Source organism: Desmodus rotundus, chromosome 3, assembly GCF_022682495.2.
Source record: "Desmodus rotundus isolate HL8 chromosome 3, HLdesRot8A.1, whole genome shotgun sequence".
NCBI classification, from domain to species: Eukaryota; Metazoa; Chordata; class Mammalia; order Chiroptera; family Phyllostomidae; genus Desmodus; species Desmodus rotundus.
The window spans coordinates 35394984-35419281 of record NC_071389.1 but is presented as its reverse complement, the minus strand read 5'-3'; the positions used below and the strand labels follow the sequence as shown (position 1 = coordinate 35419281).

The 24298-nt window shown below is 40.4% G+C and overlaps 1 protein-coding gene across 1 annotated transcript in view; it reads right to left on the bottom strand.

The window, feature by feature from the left end:
• Window positions 1-23270, bottom strand: part of ZYG11A (zyg-11 family member A, cell cycle regulator) — a 50331-nt gene extending 27061 nt beyond the window's left edge. Inside the window, exons 1-3 of the mRNA XM_053920813.1 lie at window positions 22937-23270; window positions 10737-10902; window positions 2643-3394 (exon numbers count right to left, since the gene is read on the bottom strand). Of these exons, the coding sequence (XP_053776788.1) occupies window positions 2643-3394; window positions 10737-10902; window positions 22937-23026 (1008 nt within the window). The 5' untranslated portion in view covers window positions 23027-23270. The remainder of the gene's footprint in view (window positions 1-2642; window positions 3395-10736; window positions 10903-22936) is intronic.
• Between the last annotated feature and the right edge of the window lie 1028 nt (window positions 23271-24298).

Genomic DNA, 24298 nt, shown 5'->3' with positions numbered 1-24298 from the left:
CAAAGGATAAGCCAGAGCAAGACCAAACCAAAAAGCCCTGCTGGTGTGGCTCAGCGGGTTGGGTGTTGTCCCACAAACCCAAAGGTTGCTGGCTCAATTCCTGGTTGTGGGCCAGTCCCTGAATGGGGGGTTGTGATCGATGTTTCTCTCCCTTTCTTTCTCCCTCCCTTCCCCTCACTCTAAAAATATATAAAACATTTCTTTTTTTTTTAAAGACCAAACAGGAGACCAGATAGCCATTGCATCATCCTCTCTCCTTGGCTTCCTAGAGATGCCATCACAGAACAATCCTCCTAAGGGATCTGTGCTGCATCCCACCAGTGGATCAGTAAGAATTTCCTAGCAAATGAAAATGTTGCGTGGCTTTTAATACTAACGGTGGGTGCCCTTTCTGCTCATTTAATTAAAAAATTTATTAAAATATAGTTAACATGCAATATTATATTAGTTTCAGGTGCACAAGTTATTCAACATTTATATACCCAATGAAGTGATCAAAACAGTAAGTCTAATAAACCATCTAACAGCATACAAAGTTATTAATATATTATTGATTGTATTCTCTATGCTGTGTATTATATCCCTTGACTTATTTATTTTGTAACTGGAAATTTGTATCTCTTATTTACTCATTTTATTTAATTAATTTATTTATTTATTTATTTTAGTGAGAGGGTAAGGGAAAGAGAAAGATAGGGAGAAAAACATCAATGTGTGGCTGCTTCTTGCATACACCCTAGAGGAGACCTGGCCTGCAACCCAGGCATGTGCCCTGACTGGGAATCGAACCATCAACCCTTTTCTTTGCAGGCCCTTGCTCAATCCACTGAGCTATACCAGCCAGGGCTTATTCACTCATTTTAAAAGAACTAAGTACGTACATGTTTCCCATTCTAATTTTGGGTGCAAGAATTAACATATTTGTTCTGTTTCAAGGTTTTCAGTAACACTTAATTTTATCCATTTTAATGTAAGCAAACTTTTGGTCAACCCAAACAACAAAAATATTTAGTGTATTTTGCATCTAACTTGAAAGATATGCATTTCTATTAAGTAAAAGGTTTTCTGAAATACACCTTTTAAACTTGCAGTACCTTACACTCCTTGTAAGGCTGAATTAAGTAAGATCTTTATGAATTGAGATCTTTATAGTTCCTTAGTAATGGGAAGATTGTGATCTCTCCATCCCCCAATATCCAATACTGTACATACTGCATAATTTAAAAATCTTAAAATAAACTATGCTGACATGTATTCCAGGTAAGTTTACTGAAACAAAACTTCCCATTTTCTGTTGCACCTGCTTTAGTAGTTGGTATATTAACTACATTACAGCACTTGTCCCATATTATTGTATATACCAAGTATTTATGTGCTAAAATCTATCTTTTTATGACTGTAGTCTCTGGATCACTGTGCTATTAAATGCTATTAATCTTAAACCGGCCTAGAGGTACACTTCTGATAAACAATCCTCTACTGTACATACTTAACTGAAAGTTCAAATTATATCTCTATTTCAAGTCTAATGATGTAACTGATGGCTTCCACCTTCATTAGAGGCCAGAAAATTAACAGGACTTTAAAATACAACAATTGCTGTTTTCATATTAAAGGAATAAAATGTAAAAACAACTAGTAACTACAAATTACTTTGTTCTCTCATCCTAAGAAGAATTACATAAGGTATAGTCATAAAAGGTTCTTTTTAAGCAGTGCTTCTGAACCTTGACTGCATATTAGAATTACTGGGACCTTTTAAAATCTTGACTGCCAAAAGGGCTCACGAACATGGACAACAGTGTGGTGACTGCAGAGAGTAAGGGGAGTATAAGGGGACTAAATGGTAATGGAAAAAAAATACAATAAAAAATAAAAATAAATAAAAATCTTGACGCTCAGGCCAAATCCCAAACATCTTAAATCAGAATCTTTGGGGGGTGGGACATAAGTATCAGTACATTTTAAAGCTTCCAAAGTGATTAAAATGTGTAATTGAGGAAAAGAACCACCGTTTTAAAAAAGAAATATTCTAGAACATAACTATTTAAATATATGCTGCTTTAAAAACAGAACCATGAGAGGCTACAAACTAATTCCAGCAACATTCAAAACTTTTCTTAAGGCTCTTTTAAAATTGCTTTGTATCGTATCTTCACCAAAAGTGGTGCTAACCATGTTGATCACCTGCCTTATTAATTATATTTAGCTGTTAATAGAGGTGAAGAACAAAAGTTTTAGAGTCACAAAGATTTGAGTACAAGTCCTAGCTATACCATTTAATAGTTCTATGGTTGTGAATAAGTAGCTTAACCTCCCTGAGCTCCCATTCCCTCAACTGTAAAGTGGGAGGATTAAAATAGAAAACAGTGTGTACAATACATCTGGCAGATAGGAGGTGATATATAAATGACTGCACCATATCATTGTGAAGCTAGACTAGAACACATGGAGGCCAGGATTGTATCTTGGTTAAGATTATATTCCTACCACCTACCACACAGCAGCGACACAGTAATTGCTATGTTCCTCAAGGACTTTTTATCTGTCTCTGTAACCATCATACCTGGATTCAGATATACAACAGAAGCTTAATAAGGTTCTGAACAAATGAAACAAACTTATTTCACATAAGAACAAACCCTCAAGCCTTGTTTTGTAGCAAAGAAGTCAGAATAACCAGCATCCGTAGCAAATAGTCCCACAAATTGCATCGTAGGCCGCTGACGTATAAACAGTTCTACAGCTCCATCGGTGATGCAACTGCCCCCTGAAATATCCAGTGACACAACATTAGGTAGAATATCCTTCTGCTGTAGCAAATGAAAAGCTAGATCTGATCGGAGTTCCCTGTGATCAGAAATATCAAGGTGAAGCAGACATTTAAGTTCTCTAATGACTGCAAGAATTTGTGGTTTGGTCATGGTCAAGCATTTCATACAGTGCATTGTGAGAGATTTGAGTCGATCCTTACAGGTAAGTAGTGCAGAGATGTCAGTGACCAGAGTACTAGAGATATCCAAGCTTTCCAGTTTTGGTAACTGACAAACATTAGCCAGGTCTTCATTATGAAAACAAACATTGAAAACACTTAAAACACGAAGACCAGTGAGCTGACGAAAGAACAGTAGTCTTGAATCTCGAGAGATGCTTGTCAAGTCCAACAGGAGACACCGGAGGTTTTGCCGGATCCAGCTGTTGCTGCAGAGTCCACGTATGATGTCTGAGGTTGGGAGGTCACCGTCCACTGCAGAAGCATCCAGTTCAATGAGTTTGTGATGGCAGAAAGCTTTTACGAATGTGGTTGTAGAGATTTTAGCTTTTTGAATATTGACCAGCTTCAGTTTCATTTGGTTGCCTCGGAAAATGCTCGCTGTTCTATCAGTCAGCTTGCCTACAAAAGAATCAGAGTGGGTTTGTAATGATAATTAAATCTCATGCCTTTTCCAGGAGGCATTATGGCTGATGAACTACAACGGATGCTAATAATAACAATGAGTACATTTGCTGCTTACTCTGTGCCAAGCATAGTCCTAAACCCTTTACTCAGATATCATTTACTCTTCACAACAACTCTATATAAAAAACTATTCCTATTACCAGCATGTAGCTGAGCAAACTGAAGCTTAAAAAAGTTAAGTAAATTGTTCAAGGCCCAAATATGTGTCAGAATCAAGAATCAAAGCCATTTGGACTCCAGAGCCCAGTTTTATCTTTATCAATCTTGTTCAAAGAAAAAACAACAAAATAAAGTAGGTTATTTTTAAGCAAATTAGTGGATAGCCTTTGACAAAGTCATTTCCCTCTCAGAGCCTCATTTTCCTCATCTATGAAATAGGTGGGCTGTACTAAATTTCATTTAGAAAAGATTTACTAAGCATCTTCTATATGTGAGATCCCATGTTAAACAATGGGCACACAAGGTAATTAGAAACTTGTGACCACAAGGAATTCAGTCTAGGGATGAATGTAAGGTAAATAAATTATTATAATAGTCTGTTTTTTGAAAATACTTTTAAATATTTTTAGGGAGGTGGAAGAGAGGAAGAGAAATATCGATGGGCTGCCTTGCTGGGCTGCCTCTTGCTGCCCCCAAGCAGGGACCTGGCCCACAACCCAGGCATGTGCCCTGATTAGGAATCAAACCACCAACCTTTCGGTCTATAGGCCAGTGCTCAATCCACTGAGCCACACTAGCCAGGGGAATGGTGTATTATATGTAATGGTGATCCATTCCAGGTATTGAATTAGTACAGATGAGATTAACTTTGAGTAAAGTTTTGAAGACTGAATATCACTTTGCCAAGGGGAAGGGGAGGGGTGGAAGAATATGTCAAAGACATGGAGGCATAAAACAGCAGATAATCCGGAACAACCCTAAAGTAAATTGGCATTACTGGAACCCAGTGTCCAAGGGACGGCAGAGCTGGAAATGAGAGTAGAGAGGAAGGGGGAAAGTAGATGAAGCCTATATACAAAGCTAGAAATTTCAGACTTTAGGAACAACTCAAAAATTTTAAGCAGAGGAATGGTCATAATTATATTTTTAGAAAGACCAATTATGTGACAATGTAAAGGAATTAGGATAGTGTTTGATGGGAGTGAGACTGAGCAAGAGATTACTAATAATTTTAATCATGAAATAAACATGTAAACTAACGCTGAAAGAACAAGGTGGCTAAATAGACTGGGGGAAAAGGTATGTAAGCTGATTCCCAGGTTCCAAGTTTGAATTGGGCTGAGCTACCAAGACAGGAGGAAGGAAGCTCTTATACTTCAAGCTTTGAGGAGAAACTTAGTGCCTTCATTCATATATTTATTCAACAAATATCAGAATGTTCACTGAATGTAAAGTGCTATGCTAGATGCCAAGAATGGTGAATCAGACAGGCATGGCTCCTGCCATCATGGAGTTTATTTACATCCTAGAGGGAGAATACAGCAGACACAAAAGAATACAGAACAAGCTCTTGCTGGTGTGGCTCAGTGGGTAGAGTGCCGGCCTGCGGTTTGATTCCGAGTGAGGGCATATGCATGGGTTGCCTACCAGGTCCCCAGTTGGGGGCCTGTGAGAGGCAACTCATTGATGTGTCTCTCACACATAGATGTTTCTCTCCCTCTCTTTATCTCTCTCTAAAAGTAAATAAATAAAATCTTTAAGAAAAAGAAAAGAATACAGAACAAGCAGAATACTACTAACAATGAAATTGTAGTGTTTTAAAGGAAACAAGAACTCAATATAGGGATGGGGAAATGGAGGACAAGAATCTTCTTCCCTGGCTGGTGTGGCTCAGTGGATTGAGCATGGGCCTGTGAACCAAAGGGTCACCAGTTCAAAACCAGTCAGGGCACATGCCTGGCTTGCGGGCCAGGTCCCCAGTATGGGGTGCGTGAGAGGCAATCACACATTGATATTTCTCTCCCTCTCTTTCTCCTTCCCTTCCTCTCTCTCTAAAAATAAACAAACAAAATCTTGAAAGAAAGAAAGAAAGAAAGAATCTTCTGTCACTTTGTATGGTGTGATGAGGTGATATTTAAGCTGAAACCTAAAAAATGTGAAAGGCAAAAGTAGCCATCAGTCCAAATAAAGGGAGGAACTAAAGTCCTGATAAAGGGAAACAGCTTGGCTTTCTTTGTGAAATGTTTTGGAAATGTACTGAAGTCCTTGCTAGTACAGTAAGACAAGAAAGGGAAGTAGAAGACACAGATTGGGGAAGATATGAAACGACCTTTGTTCACAGATGACAAAATCACATATAAAGAAAATGTGAAAAGAATCTCAAAAAAAACTCTTGGAACTACTAAGTGATTATACTTATCCAAAAGTCAATTATAGAGAGAACCAAGATGGTGGCGTAAGTAGACACACTGCGCCTCCTTGCACAACCAGAACTGACAGAAAAATCAAACAGCAAGGGGGACCGACACCAAGGAAATAGAAAATAAACATTCATCCAGACTGGTAGGAGGGGCGGAGACGGGCACCAGGGTGGAGAGGATTCGCGTGGCTGTGGCGGGACTGAGACTGGCGGAGTGTGGGACAAATGGCGCAGGCAGTCTGAGCACTAGCAGACCCTGCGGCCCCACATTTGCACAGATAAACCCAGAGGGCCGGACTCAGAGTGGCAGAGAACGGGGCAGGCAGAGCAGCGGGTAGCACCCTGCGGCACCATATTCGCCCACAGATAAACCCGACAAACGGCGGGGAGTGAAGCAGACTGCGCAACCCAGGGCTCCAGCTCAGGGAAATAAAGCCTCAAAACTCTGATTGAAAGCACCCCTGGGGGTTGGGGCAGCCGCAGGAGAGACTCCCAGCCTCGCAGGAGAGGTTGTTGGACAGACCCACAGGGGCCTAGAGTGTGCACAGGCCCACTTACCCGGGAACCAGCACCAGAGTGGCCCAGTTTGATTGTGGGTATCAGAGTGAAAGATTGAAATCCAGAGGACAGTGAGGCCGGCACCATTGCTCCCTCTCGGCCCCTCTCCCACGTACAGCATCACAGCCCAGCGACCAGCATTACTCCACCCCCGTGAACACCTAAGGCTCCGCCCCTTAAAGTAACAGACGCGCCAAGACAAACAAAAAAAAAAATGGCCCAAATGACAGAACACTTCAAAGCTCCAGAAAAAATACAACTAAGCGAGGAAGAGATAGCCAACCTATCAGATACACAGTTCAAAACACTGGTTATCAAGATGCTCACAGACTTGGTTGAATCTGTTCGAAAAACTAGATGAAAAAATGAAGCCTATGCTAAGAGAAACAAAGGAAAATGTACAGGGAACCAATAGTGATGAGAAGGAAACTGGGACTCAAATCAATGGTGTGGACCAGAAGGAAGAAAGAAACATCCAACCAGAACAGAATGAAGAAACAAGAATTCGGAAAAATGAGGAGAGGCTTAGGAACCTCCAGGACATCTTGAAATGTTCCAACATACGAATTATAGGGGTACCAGAAGGAGAAGAGGAAGAACAAAAAATTGAAAACTTATTTGAACAAATAATGAAGGAGAACTTCCCTAATCTGGCAAAGGAAACAGACTTCCAGGAAGTCCAGGAAGCTCAGAGAGTCCCAAAGAAGGTGGACCCAAGGAGGAACACACCAAGGCACATCATAATTACATTACCCAAGATTAAACGCAAGGACCTACATCCAAGATTACTGTATCCAGCAAAGCTATCATTTAGAATGGAAGGGCAGATAAAGTGCTTCTCAGATAAGGTCAAGTTAAAGAAGCTCATCATCACCAAGCCCTTATTATATGAAATGTTAAAGGGAGTTACCTAAGAAAAAGAAGATCAAAAATAGGAACAGTAAAAATGACAGCAAACTCACAGTTATTAACGACAACACATAAAACAAAAACGAGAGCAAACTAGGCAAACAACTAGAACATGAGGGTTGTCAATAAGGGAGTGGGAGGGGGAGGGGGGTAAAGGTACAGAGAATAAGTAGCATAGATGATAGGTGGAAAATAGACAGGGGGAGGGTAAAAATAGTATAGGAAATGTAGAAGCCAAAGAACTTATAAGTATGACCCATGGACATGAACTATGGGGGGGGGGGATGTGGGAGGGAGGGGGGTGGGCAGGATGGAGTGGAGTGGGGGGGAATGGGACAACTGTAATAGCATAATCAATAAATATATTTTAAAAAAAAAGTCAATTATATTCCCATACACCAACAGTGAAAAATGGAATTTTAAATTAAAACACAATACTATTTACATTAGCACTCAAAAACAACGAAATACTTAGGTGTCAATCTAACGAAATACGTAGAAGAGCTATATGACGAAAACTATAACACTCTGATAAATGAAACAAATTAGAACTAAATAAGTAGAGAGATATTTCATGCTCACAGATAGGAAGACTCAATATTTTCAGTATATCAGTTTTTCCCACTTGATCTACAGATTCAATGCAATCCCAATAAAAATTTTAGCAAGGTACTTTGTAGATATCAAGAAACTGATTCTATGTTTAAGGTGACAGAATAAACATTAAAACAAAAAAAAAAAGAAAAGAAAAAGAAAGAAACTGATTCTACAGTTCATATGGAGAGGCAAAACACCCAGAAATAGCCACATGATATTAAAAGAAAAGAAAGAAGTTTGAGGGCTGGCAATACCCTACTTCAATATTTATTATAAATCTACGGTAATCAAGACAATTGGTACTGGTAAAAATAAGAGACAAACAGATCAATGGAAAAGAACAGAAAGCCCAGAAATATAGCCACATAAATATAGTCAACTGATCTTTGAAAAAGGAGCAAAGGCAATTCCGTGTAGCAAAAACAGTTACTTCAACGAATGATGCTGGAACTGAACTTCCACATTAATAAAAAATAGATCTAGACACAGACGTTATATCCTTCACAAAAATTAACTCAACTGCAAAACTATAAAACTCCTAGAAGGTAATGTAAGAGGAAAACCTAGATGACCTTGAGTGTAGTGATGCCTTTTTAGATACACCACACACATAATCCATGAAAGTAATAACTGATAAGCCAGACTTCATTAAAATTAAAAACTTCTCTATAAAAGACAGCATCAACAGATTTAGAAGACAAGCCAGCCCAGGAGAAAATAATTGCAAAAGATCTATCTAATAAAGGACTTACCGAAAATATACAAAGAACTTCTATAACTCAACACCAAAATATCACAACTATAAAATGGACCAAAGACCCTAACAAACACCTCACCAAAGAAGATACACAGTTGGCAAATAGGCATATGGAAAAATGCTCCCTACCATGTCATCAGGGAAATGCAAATTACAACGATAAGATATCACTATATGCCTATTAGAACAAACAAATCCAGTACACTGACAGCACCAAAAGCTGGGGAAGGTATGGAGCAAAAGTAACTCTCAGATATTGCTGGTGGGAATGCAAAATGGTACATTTATTTTGGTAGACAGTTTGGCAGTTTCTCACAAAACTAAACATATTCTTACCATGTGATCTAGCGATTACATTCCTTATTGTTTACCCAAAGAAGCTGAAAACTTATGTCTACACAAAAACCTATACACAGATAAATATAGTAACTTTATTCATAATTGCCAAAAACTTGGAAATAACTAAGACATCCTTTAGTAGTTGAATGAATAAACTGGTATATCCAAACAAGGAACTTTTTTATTCAGCATTACAAAGAGTTATCAATCTACAAAATACCTGGAGAACCATAAATGTGCATTACTGAGCCAAAGAAGCTAATCCAAAAAGGCTACATACTGTACAATTCCAACTCCGCAAAACTATGGGGACTGTACAAAGATCAGTGGTTGCAGGAATGGGAGGGGGAGATGAACAGGCTGAGCACAGAGGATTTTTAGTGCAAATACTCTGTATGAATTAGAACGATGGCTACACGTCATTATAATTTTGTTCAAACCCAAAGAATGCACAAGACCAAGCATGAGCCCTAAGGTAAATTATAGACTTTGGGTGACTATGGTATGTCAATGTAAGGTCATCCTTGGTAAAAAATGTACCATTCCTATGAGTGATGTTGATACTGGGGGAGGATATGTGTATGTGGGGTAGGATTAATGAAATATCTGTGTACCTTACTCTCAACTTTGTTCTAAACCTGAAATTGCTCTAAAAAAGTCTTGAACACACACATATACATATAGGGGCCAGCAGAAGTAAGGCCTGCTTGAGTGTGGTTGGTAGGGTAATAATGTGGTTGTAATAATTTATAGTTTTAATTTGAACATTTCACCTAAAATGTCATATGGTGTCCTTGAGTGTGATATTGTTGTATTACAGAATTACATGCTTATGATTTTGTAATAAACAATCTTGTAATAAGAAAGGGGTGTTATTTGTGCCAACCTTTCTGTGTGTGTATGTGTGTGTATGTGTGTGTGTGTGTGTGTGTGTGTGTGTGTGGCAAAATAACACAAGGGATAGAGGGGAAGCCTGTAGATTAAAGGAGGCTTAAAAGTCTATTAACCAGTCACAATACACGGATACTAATTCAAACAAAGGTTTGTAAAAGTCTTAGGATAATCAGTCAAGATGAACACTGACTGGATAGCTGATGATGCAGGATGGGCAAAAGAAGGCTTACAGTTGGAGTACATGAAAACATAGTTTATTCTTGTATTATTACTTATTGCCCTGGTCGGGTAGCTCAGCTGGTAGGAGCGTCATCCCTACAGCAGAAGGCTGTGGGTTCAATCCCTGGTTGGGGCATGTGAGGGAGGCAGCCAATTGATGTTTCTCTCTCACACCAATGTTTCTTTCTCCCCGCCCCCTCCCCCTTTCTCATTAAAATCAATAAACATCTTCAGGAGAGGATAAAAAATTTTTTCAATGTAGCCCTTTGAACACCCCACTAGAACAGGAGGTAAAAAAAAAAATTAGTTAAAGGCTCACGTTCACAATCAAAAGAATGGGAGGCGAGACTACAGCCAACTGCATTTCAGCAGCTAGAGAGCAGATAGCTAAATGGGGCTTGACTTAATTCTCTACTCTCTTCAGTGAACAAGACAATAGCAGGACAAGCCTAGAAGCAAGACAATTTCCACCAAGGGATCCGAGAAAGACTGAGACTCAGTCTCCACACAAACAAAATAGGAATAATTTCTCTCTATCTCCCACCAGGTTGTTGTGAAGAACAAAATAGGAACTGCAGGTGAAAGTGCTTTTCAAATTGGAAAGAGTGCTCTAAGAGTATGCAATAAAGGAGCCTAATCATTACCTTGCCAAGTCATCACCCCGAGGAATCGATCAGCTAATTCCTGAGGGAAACTCCAATGCTGCGGAAGGCATAGTGTTCCATCAGGTCTTTCAGAACACAATTTCTCCAGGTTAGTAATCAGCACATTCAGGCAGATGTTGACCAAAGAGTAGGGAGATGCCTCCTCCTAGCAAACAAATCCCCAAACAAACTTTGTTAGAATACACATACAAAAAATCAACACAGAAGTGGTCATGCCATACATAAAAACTACTTGATCAGTACATCTGAAAACACATTCTCACCCTGGCTGGTGTGGCTCAGTGAATTGAGTGCCAGCCAGCAAACCAAAGGGTCTCTAGTTCGACCCAGTCAGGGCACATGTCTGGGTTTTGGGCCAGGTCCCCAGTTGCGGGCACCTCAGATGTAACCTATTGATGTTTCTCTTGCACATAATGTTTCTCTCCCTCCCTTCCTCTCTCTACAAAAATAAATAAAAATAAACAAAAACACATCCTCAATCTAATAATATTTTGTAAGTAATGAAAGTACCTTATTCCAACTGTTAACTAAATAGAAGATTTCACCTGTTTCACCTTGAAAAATAAATTCTTGCCCTGGCTAGTAAGGCTCAGTGGATTGAATGCAGCCTGTAAACCATAGGATCATGGTTCAATTCCCAGTCAGGGCACATGCCTAGGTTGCAGGCTGGGTCCCCAGTAGGGGGCATGGGACAGGCAACCACACACTGATGTTTCTCTCCCTCCCTTCCCCTCTCTCTAGAAATAAGTAAGATCTTTAAAAAAAGAAAAGTTCTCTCATTTCTTTACTTATCACCTGTTGTGTGCCATGCACTGAAAATTCAGGGATGAGTAAGATTTAGTTCTAATCCTTTGAAGCTAACAGTTTAATGGGGAATACAACCAAGAAATTTGACAATCTCAATAAACATAAGGGACTATTCAAGCTGAGATCATATGATCATCCATTCAACAAATACTAATTCAGGGAGCATTGAGATCTTGCTTCCCGGCACATTGTCAGTTTGGGTTAAATAAACTCTTACTTAAAAAAAAATTTTTTTTAAAAGAGTATCAGTCCTGACTGGTGTGGCTCATTGGATTGAGTGCCAGCCTGTGAACACAAGGGTTACCAGTTCAATTCCCAGTCAGGGCACAAGCCTGGGTTGCGGGCCAGGTCCCCAGTAGGGGGTGTGAAAGAGGCAACCACACATTGATGTTTCTCTCCCTCTTTCTCCTTCCCTTCCCCTCTCTCTAAAAATAAATAAATAAAATCTTTTAAAAAAGAGAATATTAATTCAGTGATCACTGTGTGCCAGAGGATAAGAAGGCCTACCTATTCTTATCCTCAAAAGTGTTCACAGTGTAAAAGTCTGCTACACCCAGGGCTCTGTAAAAGAGTAAGAACTGACAGAGAAGTGAGACTATCCAGGTACATGACCCCTTTTCCTCGAAGACAGAGACGGATTTGTTCATTCAACAAATATGTGAAAGCATGTATTAGACATGAAGAGACCATTATAAGCCAAGTAGAGATTGCCATCTTTGTCAAAGATTTCAATATGCAGTAATTAATTGATCTCCATACCACTTCCAAATGATTAAATTCCCTCCATGGTCCAATGTATAAATTACTCCTTTGCAAATACCCTCAACTCCTTGTTCCCTCCTCCATTACACTCTCTGGACAAAACACTGTCCTAGAAGAATTTCACTATATCTACCTTTTTATGGTGGCAACACCTAGCAGCTAATCATCTATGAAGAGAGGGGAGATTCACACAACACAGTGTGTCATGGCAAATGCATAATCATTAACATAAACAAACTCTAAGTAGCTGAAAATCCTACAAGGTCTCTTTAGAAAGAACACTCTCCCACCATTGGGCAAGAATTCTTTTCAGCCCTGGCTGGTGTGACTCAGTGGACTGAGCGCCTGATTGTGAACCAAAGGGTCGCCAGTTCGATTCCGAGTCAGGGCACATGTCTGGGTTGTGGGCCAGGTCTCCATTAGGGAGTGCTCAAGTGGCAACTACACACTGATATTTCTCTTCCTTTCTTTCTCCCTTCCTTCCCTTCTCTAAAAATAAATAAATAAAACCTTTAAGAAAAAAATAATTTTTTCATGCCTTCTACTTGTCCTTCAAACCCATTTTATGCCAAAATCAGTATGATTCACATCACTGAGAAAAATGAAGTCATCTCACTGTCAAACTTAGCTGGAAGCTGCATGCATCTTTTCTTTATTCTCCTCTTACACAGAAAACCTCCTTACAAAGACCAACACTGCCACACGTGCTGGCTGAATTTCATCCTCTTGCCTTGGCCCCCCCTGTTGTTTCTACATTCATACATACATCCTCAAACTTTCCTTCTCAAATGGATCATTTTAACATACAATTTTGCTCTATTTGCCTAAAAAAACAAGAAACCCTCTGTTGACCCCCACATCCTCTTCAGTTACTCCTCTTCGTAACCAAATTTCTCCAATAAGTTTACTCTACATGCCATAATCACATTCCTCCTCTTCATTTCCTTTTGTTTTAATTGAAATATAATTTCATTTTTTTACATGTAGCAAAAAATGTACTTTTTGATGTACAGCAGTCATGTACCATCACCAGAACAAAGACAGAATACCGTTTCATGACCCCAAAAATCTCCTAGTGTCCCTCTGTAGACAATCTCTCCCACCAATCCCAAGTAACCACTTATCTGTGTTCCGAGTTCCGCCTTTTGCAAAATGTCATATGAATGGAATCACACAGTAGGTAAGACATTCAAAGCTGACTTCTTTCACTTCACATAATACATTTGAAATTCATCAGTGTTGCAATTTTTTTCTAAATCATTCCTTTTTATTGCTGAGTATACCCTACATGCACCACAATTTGTAAATTTACCAACCAAAGAGCATTTGGATTGTTTGACATTTTGAACAATTTTGAATAAAGTTGCTATAAATATTCATGTAAAGATATGTGTGAACTGTTTTCATTTTTCTTTGGTAGCTACCTAGGAATGGGATTCCTGGTCATTGGAATTCCACACTTGCTACATGTAAGTGTGTATTTAAGGAAGTGCTAACCTGTTCTTTCAAAGAAGTTTTTACCGTTTTGTATTCCCAAAAGAACATATCAGAGTTTCAGTTGTTCCAAATCCTCACCAGGACAGAATTCATGTCAGAAAAAGAGCCAGGGACCCTGACTGAGCACCAGCCTGTGAACCAAAAGGCTGCTGGTTCGATTCCCGTTCAGAGCACATGCCTGGGTTGCAGGTCAGTTCCCCAGTTGGGGGCGATGTATCTCTCCCTTTCTCTCTTCCCCCTCTCTCTAAAAGAAAGAAATAAAATCTTTATAATTTTTTTTTTTAAAGAGCCAAGGAAGCCAAAAAAATATCCCCTCAGTCAACAGACTTCTAGTTGGGTCTCAAAAGCCAGAACTGGTTCGTATGCCCATGAGAAAGTGGAGACTATGTTTCCTATGGGCAATACCTATAGATCTATCTTCCCGGCCACTATTTCTCCACTCAGTGGTGTTCAGTTCTTCACAGTCTAATTGTATATTGCCCTCTTTAATTTTATTTCTTTAATTTAAATACACTTATTTGATAGTGTTTCAATAATTCTATTTTTGAAAGTCTCTGAGCATTTAATTCTGTTAGCTGTTGATCATTACTCATGGAGGTTTGTGTTTTATAATTTAAGATTGTGAGCTGTTCTTTAATGGGATTTTATTTGTAGGACTCCTGTGAGGCCTGAGTAAAAAGCATGTCACATCAGGAATCACTTTGAAAATTTCTCAGCTACTAATTTCCTGAACCAAGCGAGAAGTAAATGTCAACTAAAATTCTGACTTTGTATGAGAACAGGCCTATGATAACAAACTTTTATGAGACATTTTTCTCATTCAAAATCCATGCCAAAATTGTCAAGGTTCCTTGTTTCCTTTTCCCATAAATAGAGTTTTGTGTTTTTTTTTTTTAAGATTTTATTCATTTATTTTTAGACAGAGGGGAAAGGAGGGAGAAAGAGAGGGACAGATACATCAACGTGTGGTTGCCTCTCACACGCCCCCTACTGGGGACGTGGTCCACAACTCAGACATATGCCCTGACTGGGAAACAAACTGGCAACCCTTTGGTTTGCAGGCCAGCATTCAATCCACTGAGCCACACCAGTCAGGGCCAAACAGACTTTTTTAGATCTACCATTTCACTTAAGTATATCCAGCCTCTGTTAGCCCATGTTAGATAGGTGTGCACACACACACAGTGATGGGCAAAAGGAGGTTTACAGTTGTATGTGAAACACAGCATTTATTATTATTTACTAATTTTTGTATTACAACTGTAAACCTATTGCCCACCCTGTATTTGCAAAGACCCTATCTCCAAATAAGGACACACTTCAACCCGCTACAAATGACTTCCTCAGCTCTCTCCCTTTAAGGTTACCTTGGGCTTGCTGGGTCCCCCCAAACACTCCTTTAAAATTAGCCCTATCTCCTTGCTATAGACGAAATGTTTGTGTTCCTCCAAAATTCTTATGTTAAAATCTAACCCCAATTTGACGGTATTTGGAGGTAGGAACCTTTAGGGCATGAGTTAGGTCATGAAGGTGGAGCCCTCATGATTGAAATTAGTGTCCTCATAAAAGAAACCCTAGAGAGCTCTGTTGTCCCATCTGCCACATGAGAACACAGCAAAAAGATGTCTATGAACCACAAACCAAGCTCTCACCAAACACCAAATCTGCCCAGCATAAAATCTGTCAGCATCTTGATCTTGAATATCCGAGCCTCCAGAACTGTGATAAATCTCTGTTGTTTAAAAGTCACCCAGCCTACGGTATTTTTGTTACAGCAGCCCGAATGGACTAAGTCACTTCTGGTAGATCCTCTGCATATAGGGGTGGCAAGCAATAGCTGGTATTACTGGACATGGAATAGTGCATTATTGTGTTTTTACATACCCCATCCTTATTATCTTTGTAAGTAGTCCATAATTAAGCTATTACTGAGTCATCCCTATTCTGAATGTGGCATCTGTTTCCTGCTGCAAGTATGACTGTTAAACCTCCCAAATAAATTTCAAGTCCATGACCTTTTTTCTAGCTCTACTAGCAATTCCTAATCCAAATCACTACCCAGAATACCGAAAAACTGCAAATTAGTTTCTCTACTTTTGCTCCTAATCCTTTTCTAACGCATCTCTACCCAGAGTCTAGATTCATCATTTCTAAAATATGTGACTCCTGATTAACATGCTTTAATGGGTACAAGGTAAAAAAAAGCAAAACAAAAAACTATTCCTATATGCAACTAACAATTGGAAAATCAAATTTTAAAAAACTTACAACAGCATTATTAAAACATCAAATACAGGCCCTACTCAGGAAGACACAAAATCTAGCACTCAAAGTAGCACAGCTTACAATAAAATATCAGACATGGTAAGAGGCAGGAGGAAAAACAAATCAGTCAATAGAAACAGACCCAGAAATAACTGAAATGATGTAATTGGCAGATAAGAACATTAAAACAAATACTGTAATTCATGGATATAAAGGAGAATATAAACACAAGAAGGTTGATAAATACAGAATCTCTGAACAGAGAAATGGAAGGTCTGAAAAAGACTCAAAGAGAACTTCTAAAGCTGAAAAATATAGTCTAAAATAAATAATACATGAGATAACATTTTCAAAAATTAGACACCACAAAAAATTAACTTCACTTAGAAACCAGTGAAGTTAAAGGTAATGCAAACCCCCCCACCAAAAAAACTAAGCAGAAACAAAAAATGAAGAGAAGCATAGAGTCCCAAGAGGCAATCTCAAGCAATCTAATAAAAATGTGTAACTGAAACACCAAAGAGAGGAAGTATTAGGAAAGAAAAAATATTTTAAGAAGTAATGGTCAGAAAAGATAATATCCTATACATGGAATCTATAAAATTGTTTTATAGTTTAATATTTACTTAATTACAGTTAATTCACTGGATACAAAGAATAAAACAAATTTGATTGCTTCTTTAAAACAAGTCAAAAAATGGTCAAACTAGATTCAAAATACAAACCCACTAATCCCAGAAGAAAAATGGGCCCAAAGTGAAATTAAAAAAAAAAAAAAGCAACATGGCAAATGCCTAAAAACCAATGACAAAGAGAAAAATACTTAGATGAGTTTGTGTGGACACAGTTAAAAAAAAAGTATAATCACTGAATTTTCATCAGAAGCAATGCTAGCCAAAAGACAATAAAATAACATGTTTAAAGTGCAGTAGGGAGAAAAACTAAGTGCAATGAAAATATTTTTCAAGAATAAAGGTAAAATAAAGATATTTCCAAATAAAAGTATAGACAAATTTTCATCAGCAGATTTACACTAAAAGAAAATTCAGCCCTGGCTAGGTATGGGGCTTAGTGGATTGAGTGCCAGCCTGTGAACCAAAAGGTCACCAGTTGATTCCCAATCAGGGCATATGCCTGGGTTGCCGGCCAGCTCCCCAGCTGCGGACATGTGAGAGGAAACCAATCAATGCTTCCCTTGCACATCGATGTTTCTCTCCCTCTCTCCCTCATTTCCCTTTTCTCTAATAACAAATAAAATCTTTAAAAAAAAATCAAAAAAGGAAGAAACACAACAACAAATAGGACAAATAGAACACAAATAACAAAGAGACTTACACCCAACTATTGACAGTTACATTCATTCTAATTCAAAAGGCACAGCTTAGACCAGGCTATGGCTCCCACTCTTCTTGGTTCCTGCTCCCAATGTCCCTGAGGGTGCAAGGGCCAGGGGGACCCCGAGAGTAGGAGGTAAGGGGGAGCAGGTGTGAGGGTGCAGGTGTCCAGTGGAGTGCAGGGCAAGAATTGGGAGAAGGAAAGAGGAAGAATAGGCCCAGGAGCAATGGTGTCCAAAGAGGAAGAAGCGGTAAAAAATCTCAACATGGAAAATGCCAACTAGAAAAATGGGGGGGAACCCCAAAAGAATGAAAAGAAGCAAGATGCTAATAAAGGATAGCCCTTGGCTCTCCCTTTGGAAGCTGGTGAATATTGTGTGCCTAGAGGAAATCGTAGGCAGTTACATGTAGGCAGTCCATCCTGCAGCACAGACAGGACTCCAGTCAGAGGCTCGGAGAGCCACAGGCAAGGATGAGATAAAAGAATACAGAAAGAATGGAGGAGATGAGAGGGCTGACAGAAAAGCTGAGGGGAAAGCAGTTCAGTCATAGTCTACTCCCATTACCATCACAGTGAGTTTTGTCTTTTCTTTTTTTTTTTTTTTTTTAGATTTTACTTATTTATTTTTAGAGAAAGGGGAAGAGAGGGAGAAAGAGAGGGAGAGAAATATCAATGTGTGGTTGTCTCTCACGTGGCCCCCACTGGGGACCTGGCTCACAACCCAGGCACGTGCCCTGAGTGGGAATCAAACTGGCAACCCTTTGGTTCGCATCTCATGCTCAAATTCATTGAGCTACACCGACCATGGCTGAGTTTTGTCTTATGCCTGAGAAACATCATGTCTTATGCTTTGAAAATCCCTAAAGTTAACAGGAAGACACACCTGCTTCCTAAACCTACATATTTGTGACATACCTTCTTTGTAAATCTATTGCTGATACTTGTTTCCTGTGAGTCTTGTATTACCAGGTTCTAAATGAATGTTGTGTTTTGGCCCAATTTATAAGTTTATGTCAGTAGGAGAGTTTTACCTGCTGCATGGAAAAATGCTTATTACATGTTGTAAAGTTAACAAAGCAGTTTAAAAAGAAAAAAATAAGTAAAAGAAAAGAAAAGACACAAATTGTCAGAATGGATAAAAAAAGTAAGCCCTGGCTGGGTAGCTCAGTTGGTTAGAGGGTCCACCCAATAGGCCAAAGTTGCAGGCTCAATCCCTGAGTCAGAGCACATACAAGAATCAATCAATGAACACATAAATAAGTGGAATGACAAATCAGTATTCTGCTCTTTTCCCCTTCCTCTCTAAGATCAATAATTTTTTAAAACATGTTTAAAAAAATAAGACTACTTTTACAAGAGATACGCTTTAAACAAAAAGAATACTACAAAGTTATTAAACATTAATCCTAAGGAAGCTTGGGTGATTATGTTAATGCCAGAAAAAGAATGCAGCAGGGCAACATTACCAAAAATCAGGATAGGCGTCTGGCTGGTGGGGCTCTGTTGGTGGGAGCACGGTCCCTTTTCTCACGTCAATGTTTTTTTCTCTCTCCCTCCCTCCATTCCCCTCTCTCTAAAATCATTAAGTATGAAGCCCTGACCAGTATGGCTCATTTGTTTGGGCATCAGCCTGCAAACCAAGAGGCTGCTGGTTCTATTCCCAGTCAAGGCACTCACCTGGGTTGTGGATTCCATCCCCAATAGGGGCTCAGTATGAGAGGCAACCAATCAATGTTTCTCTCTCAAATGGCTGTTTCTCTCCCTCTCTTTCCCTCTCTCTAAAAAAAAATAATAAAATCTTTATAAAAAAATAAGCATGTCCTCGGAGGGTGAGAGTGAAAAAAAAAGATTGATGTCTTAATGATAAAAGGGTCAATTAAGATGTAATTCCTAAATGTATACACACTTACTAACAGCTTCAAAATTCATGAAGCAGCCCTGAAAGTTGTGGCTCAGCTGGTTGGGCATCATACTGCAGAGCAAAAGGTTACTGGTTTGATTCCCTGTCAGGGCACATGCCTGGATTGCAGGTTCGGTCCCTGGTCGGGGTGCGTACCAGAGGCAACAGATCAATGTCGCTCTCACATTGTCTCTCCCTCCCTTCCCCTGTCTCTAAAAAAATAAAATCTTTTCTAAAAATTCATGAAGCAGAGGCAAAAATACAATGAGAAAATAACAGCTTCTTAAAACATGGTAGTGGGAAAACTGGATACACACAAGAAAATGAATCTGGAACCATTTCAAACACCACATACAAAAATAAAGTCAAAATGCATCAAAATGTATGAAGCAGAAACTGAAAAGAGAAAAATCTGTAATTACAGTTGGAATACTCATCTTTAGTAATTGATACAAACAGGTAAGAACATAAACATTATCATCCAATTTGACCTGACATTCATAAAATACTATATGCAATTGTAGAATAGATGCCTCTCTTTTTTTTAAAGATTTTATTTATTTATTTTTAGAGAGAGGGGAAGGGAAGGATAAAGAGAGGAGGAGAAACATCTATGTGTGGTTGCCTCTCATGCACCCCCTACCGGGGACCTGGCCTGCAACCCAGGCATGTACCCTGACTGGGAATCCAACCAGCGACCTTTTGGTTTGCAGGCAGGCAATCAACCCACTGAGCCACACCAGCCAGGGCATATTCCTCTTAAGTATATATGAACATGCACCCAGATATCTGAGCCATAAAACCAATCCCAATAAATGTACGTAGATTAAAATCAGAGTATGTTCTGTGACAACACAATAACATTAAAAGTCAACTGGGGACAGGGGGGATATAAGGGAACTAAATTGTAATGGAAAAAAATATAATAAAGATTTTTTTAAAAAGTCAATTAACACATTTATGACAGCATGGGTGGACCTAAAGAGTATTATGCTAAGTGAAATAAGTCAGAGACACACAAATACCATATGTAGAATCTAAAGAGCAAAATAAATGAAACAACAAAATAGAAACAGACTCATAGATACAAAGAACAGAATGACGATTGCCAGAGGGAAGGGGGGATAGGTGGCTGGATGAAAAAGATGAAGGGTACTCACAAAATAGTCCCAGGGATGTAATCAAGTACAGCACAGGGAATATAGTCAATATTGTAATAACTATGTATGGTGACAGATGGGTACTTGAAATATTAGGAGGAACCACTTTGCAAAGGGTATTACTATCTAACCACTATGCTGTACACCTAAAACTGATACAAAATGAATGTAAACTGTAATTGAAAAATAAAAAATTTTAATACCCATATTAATAAAAAAAAATCAAAAAAGATCTGTAGAATACCTAACTATTGGTAAATTAAGCAATACTCTTCTAAATATCCCATGGGTCAAAGAAGAAACCATAATGAAACTTAGAAAATATTTTGAACAATATATCAAAATTTATGGGCGTTAATAACCAAAGTAGTGTGAAAGCAGTATGTAGAGGTCTGTTTGTATAGCTAAAAGTATAGCTCTAAATACTCAAAAAAAGATTTTAAAATGATCTAAGTATCCACCATTAAAAATGAGAAGTTAAACCCAAAGTAAGCATAAGAAAGGAATTATAAGGAAATTTAAAAAAAAAAAATGTGCAATGGATATAAAACAAAGCCAAAAGATCAATAGTATTACTAAATCCCTAGGTACAGTACACGACCGAGAAAAAGAAAAAAAGAGAAAATACAAATGATGGAAACCAGAACAGGGAATCATTACAGATCCTATAAGCATTAAAGAATAAAAGAATTGTATGAACAATTTTGCCAATAAATCGGATAATGTGGGTGAAATGGGCAAATTCCTTCAATGACAAACTACAAAAACTGACAATCTGTAAGTGCGTACACATTTAGGAATGTGGCACATGCTTCTTGATGAATTGACACTTCTATAATACATAATTAAATTCTTACCCAAGAAATATACATTCTTTCCTCCCCCTCAAAGAAATAAAAATTCTCAGTGGCATCCCTGGGGAGTTCTATTAACACTTAAGTAATAAATAACACCAATCCTCCACATACTCAAAAAAAAAAATTAATAGGAACTAAAACTTCCCAATTCATTTTTTGAGACCAGCATTATCCTGATACTGAAACCAAACAGAGTATTTCTAACAGAGCAATTCCCTCATAAACATGGACGTAAGTAAGAACATTTAACAAAATATTAGCAAATTGAGCGCTGAACCGGTATGGCTCAGTTGGTTGGGTGGTATCCCACAAAGTGAAAGGTTGCCAGTTCCACTGTGGGCCAGGGCACGTGGGACATGTTTATCTCACACGTAGATGTTTCTCTTCCTCCCTTCTCTCTCTAAAAACAAATAAACCTTTAAAACATTAACTAAATGTAAAACCTTACAAAGAAAGTCAACGTACATGGAACCTGACTTACAAAATAGATTGGTTTTATACTTCTTCAAAAGAATCTTGCGTTTAACCCTGGCTGGTGTGGCTCAGTGGATTGGGCGCCAGCCTGCGAACCCACAGATCACAGGTTCGATTCCTGACCAGGACAGATGCCTGGGTGGCCCACCTGGGCCCCAGTTGAGGCCGTGTGGGAGGCAACCATTCAGTGTATCTCTCACGCATTGATGTTTCTCTCCCTGTTTCTCTAAATACAAAAAAGGCATTAGTAAATCAAGTACACCCTCAACCAGAGTACTTCCTTCCCTCTGTACTATTGACCCGTCACTAGATATTTAGTTCTAAGAGTTTGTTTTGGGGTGTTCGTCGTAGAATGTGGAGTCTGACATAATACCTGATGTCAAGTTCAAATTCATAAGCAGATAATCGGATTTACTTTAGAAATGCTATACTACTTAAAACAATAGTAGGCGCCACATACTCTTTTAGTTTGCCTTTTGCTCCGAGTTTCGTTTAAAAGGTATTCTAGGTTTGTTTGTTTTTAAAGCCGTGAAATCGAGAGAATTTCAGTCTTTGGGGTTTCCAGTTCCCCCGGCCGGCCTCAGGAGGGTCTTCCGGTTGCGGTCCCCGGACCTGAGGACTCAGGGAGTAGGGCCCCGGGGGTCGCAGCCTCTGGGGAGTGCTGCGTCCGCAATGCGCGCGGGGAAACCGTCGAGGTTTGGGGCACTTGGGTTCATTACGACAGGAAGCACCACCGTCCCCTACGGGGCAGGCCTAACGCCATGCCGAGCACTCACGTCTAACCTACCGCACACGGTGAAGCAGCTACAGCCAAGATCTGAGGCGGGGCCTCGCCACGGTCGCGCGGGAAACGGGGCTCGCTCTCGCGGAGCCTCCCCTCACCTGCTCAAGATCCCCGCGATCCGCCCGGAGGCTTGGACGCCGCGGGCACGAAACTCCCCTCAAGTCTGCACTTCCCGACACGACGGGGGTCTAGCGGGAGCTCAGCCTGTTCACGCTTTACCCCGCGTCAGCCCAACGACCCAACAAGCGCCTCCGCACGGTCCCCGACGACCCGCCGCGCCCTCCCGGCGCCCGGCGGCCCGCCGCGGTTCGCGTCCCCGCCCCTGCCCCAGCGCTCACCTGCACCACGCAGCGGCCCCGGGCATCCTTTTGAGCGTCGGGAGGGACGAGGGTCACGGGAGAGAGGCTCGGGTGCAAGAAGTGAACCATGGCAACTACGGCCGGCGAAGCGTGAAGAGAGAGCGGGCGTCGAGCGGGAGCCCGAATTCCACAGGAGGGGCGGGGGCCGACGGGTTCCGGGAAGCTGCCGCACCAAGCCGGGTCCGAGGGCCGCGCACGCACCGTCTGCGCCGGTTCTGGCAGCCCGGCTTTTGAAACGCCCGGCGTAGCGACGCGCACGCGCCCGCGCCCGCGCCGGCCTCCCCCAGCGCCCTCCGCGGACCCGCCCCCAGGAGGAGCCCTCCCCACCTCCGCCCCGCCGACCACCCCTCCACCCTATCAGGGCCCGGCAGCCCCTCCCCACCTACGGAGCTCGGGGACCTCTCTCGATCCTGCCGCCCGACTCGCGCAGCTCCTGTGCAGCCTGGGTAGCCCGGCGTCCCTCTGTCCTACTCCTCACCCACGGATACCCCATTACTGTGGTCCCTCAGAGGCATGCGTGCCGGTGACCAGCTTATATGGTTGGGAAGTAGAACATGTATTTTTAATCCTCGAAAATATATTTTTGGCCCTGGCAGGTGTGGTTCAGTGGATTGAGCGCCAGCCTGTGAACTGAAAGGTCAGGGTTGGATTCCTGGCGGGGGGCACATGCGTGGGCTGTGGGCCGGGTCCCCAGGTGGGGAGGGTCCCCAGGTGGGGCGTGTGAGAAGCTACCAACTGATGTCTCTCACAGGTCGATGTTTCTCTCCCTCTTTTAATCCCTCCCTCCCCTTCTCTCTAAAATAAATAAATAAATAAATAAAATCCTTAAAGAAAAGAAACAGAACCTTGGCTAGCGTGGCACAGTGGATTGAGTGCCGGCCGGCGAACCGAAGGTTAGCTGGTTGATTCCCAGTCAGGGCACTTGCCTGGGGCCAGGTCCCGGTGAGGGACGCAAGAGGCAGCCACACAATGATGATCCTCCCCCTCTTCCCTTTCCTTCCCCTCTCTCTAAAAAAAATAAATAAAATCTTTTAAAAAAAGAATATAACTTTTAAAATATATAAAAATATATTTTTAAAGACTTTTCTCCTAAAAATCTGGCAACAGCACCTCTCATATCAGTCCTCTGTTTCAACTCCTGCTGACTTTAGATGGCTCAAATATCAGAAGCTCTTTTAGCCTAGTAACAAAATGAACTAAGCTTTCTTGTTTCCTAAAAAATACCAAGAAAACCCTTATAACTTGCTCCAATAGAACAATAAATGAGTACACTTTAACTAATCAAAATGAAAATCTGTCTTGGAAAAGGATAGTTCTGGACCTTGGATTTGAATCCTAGAC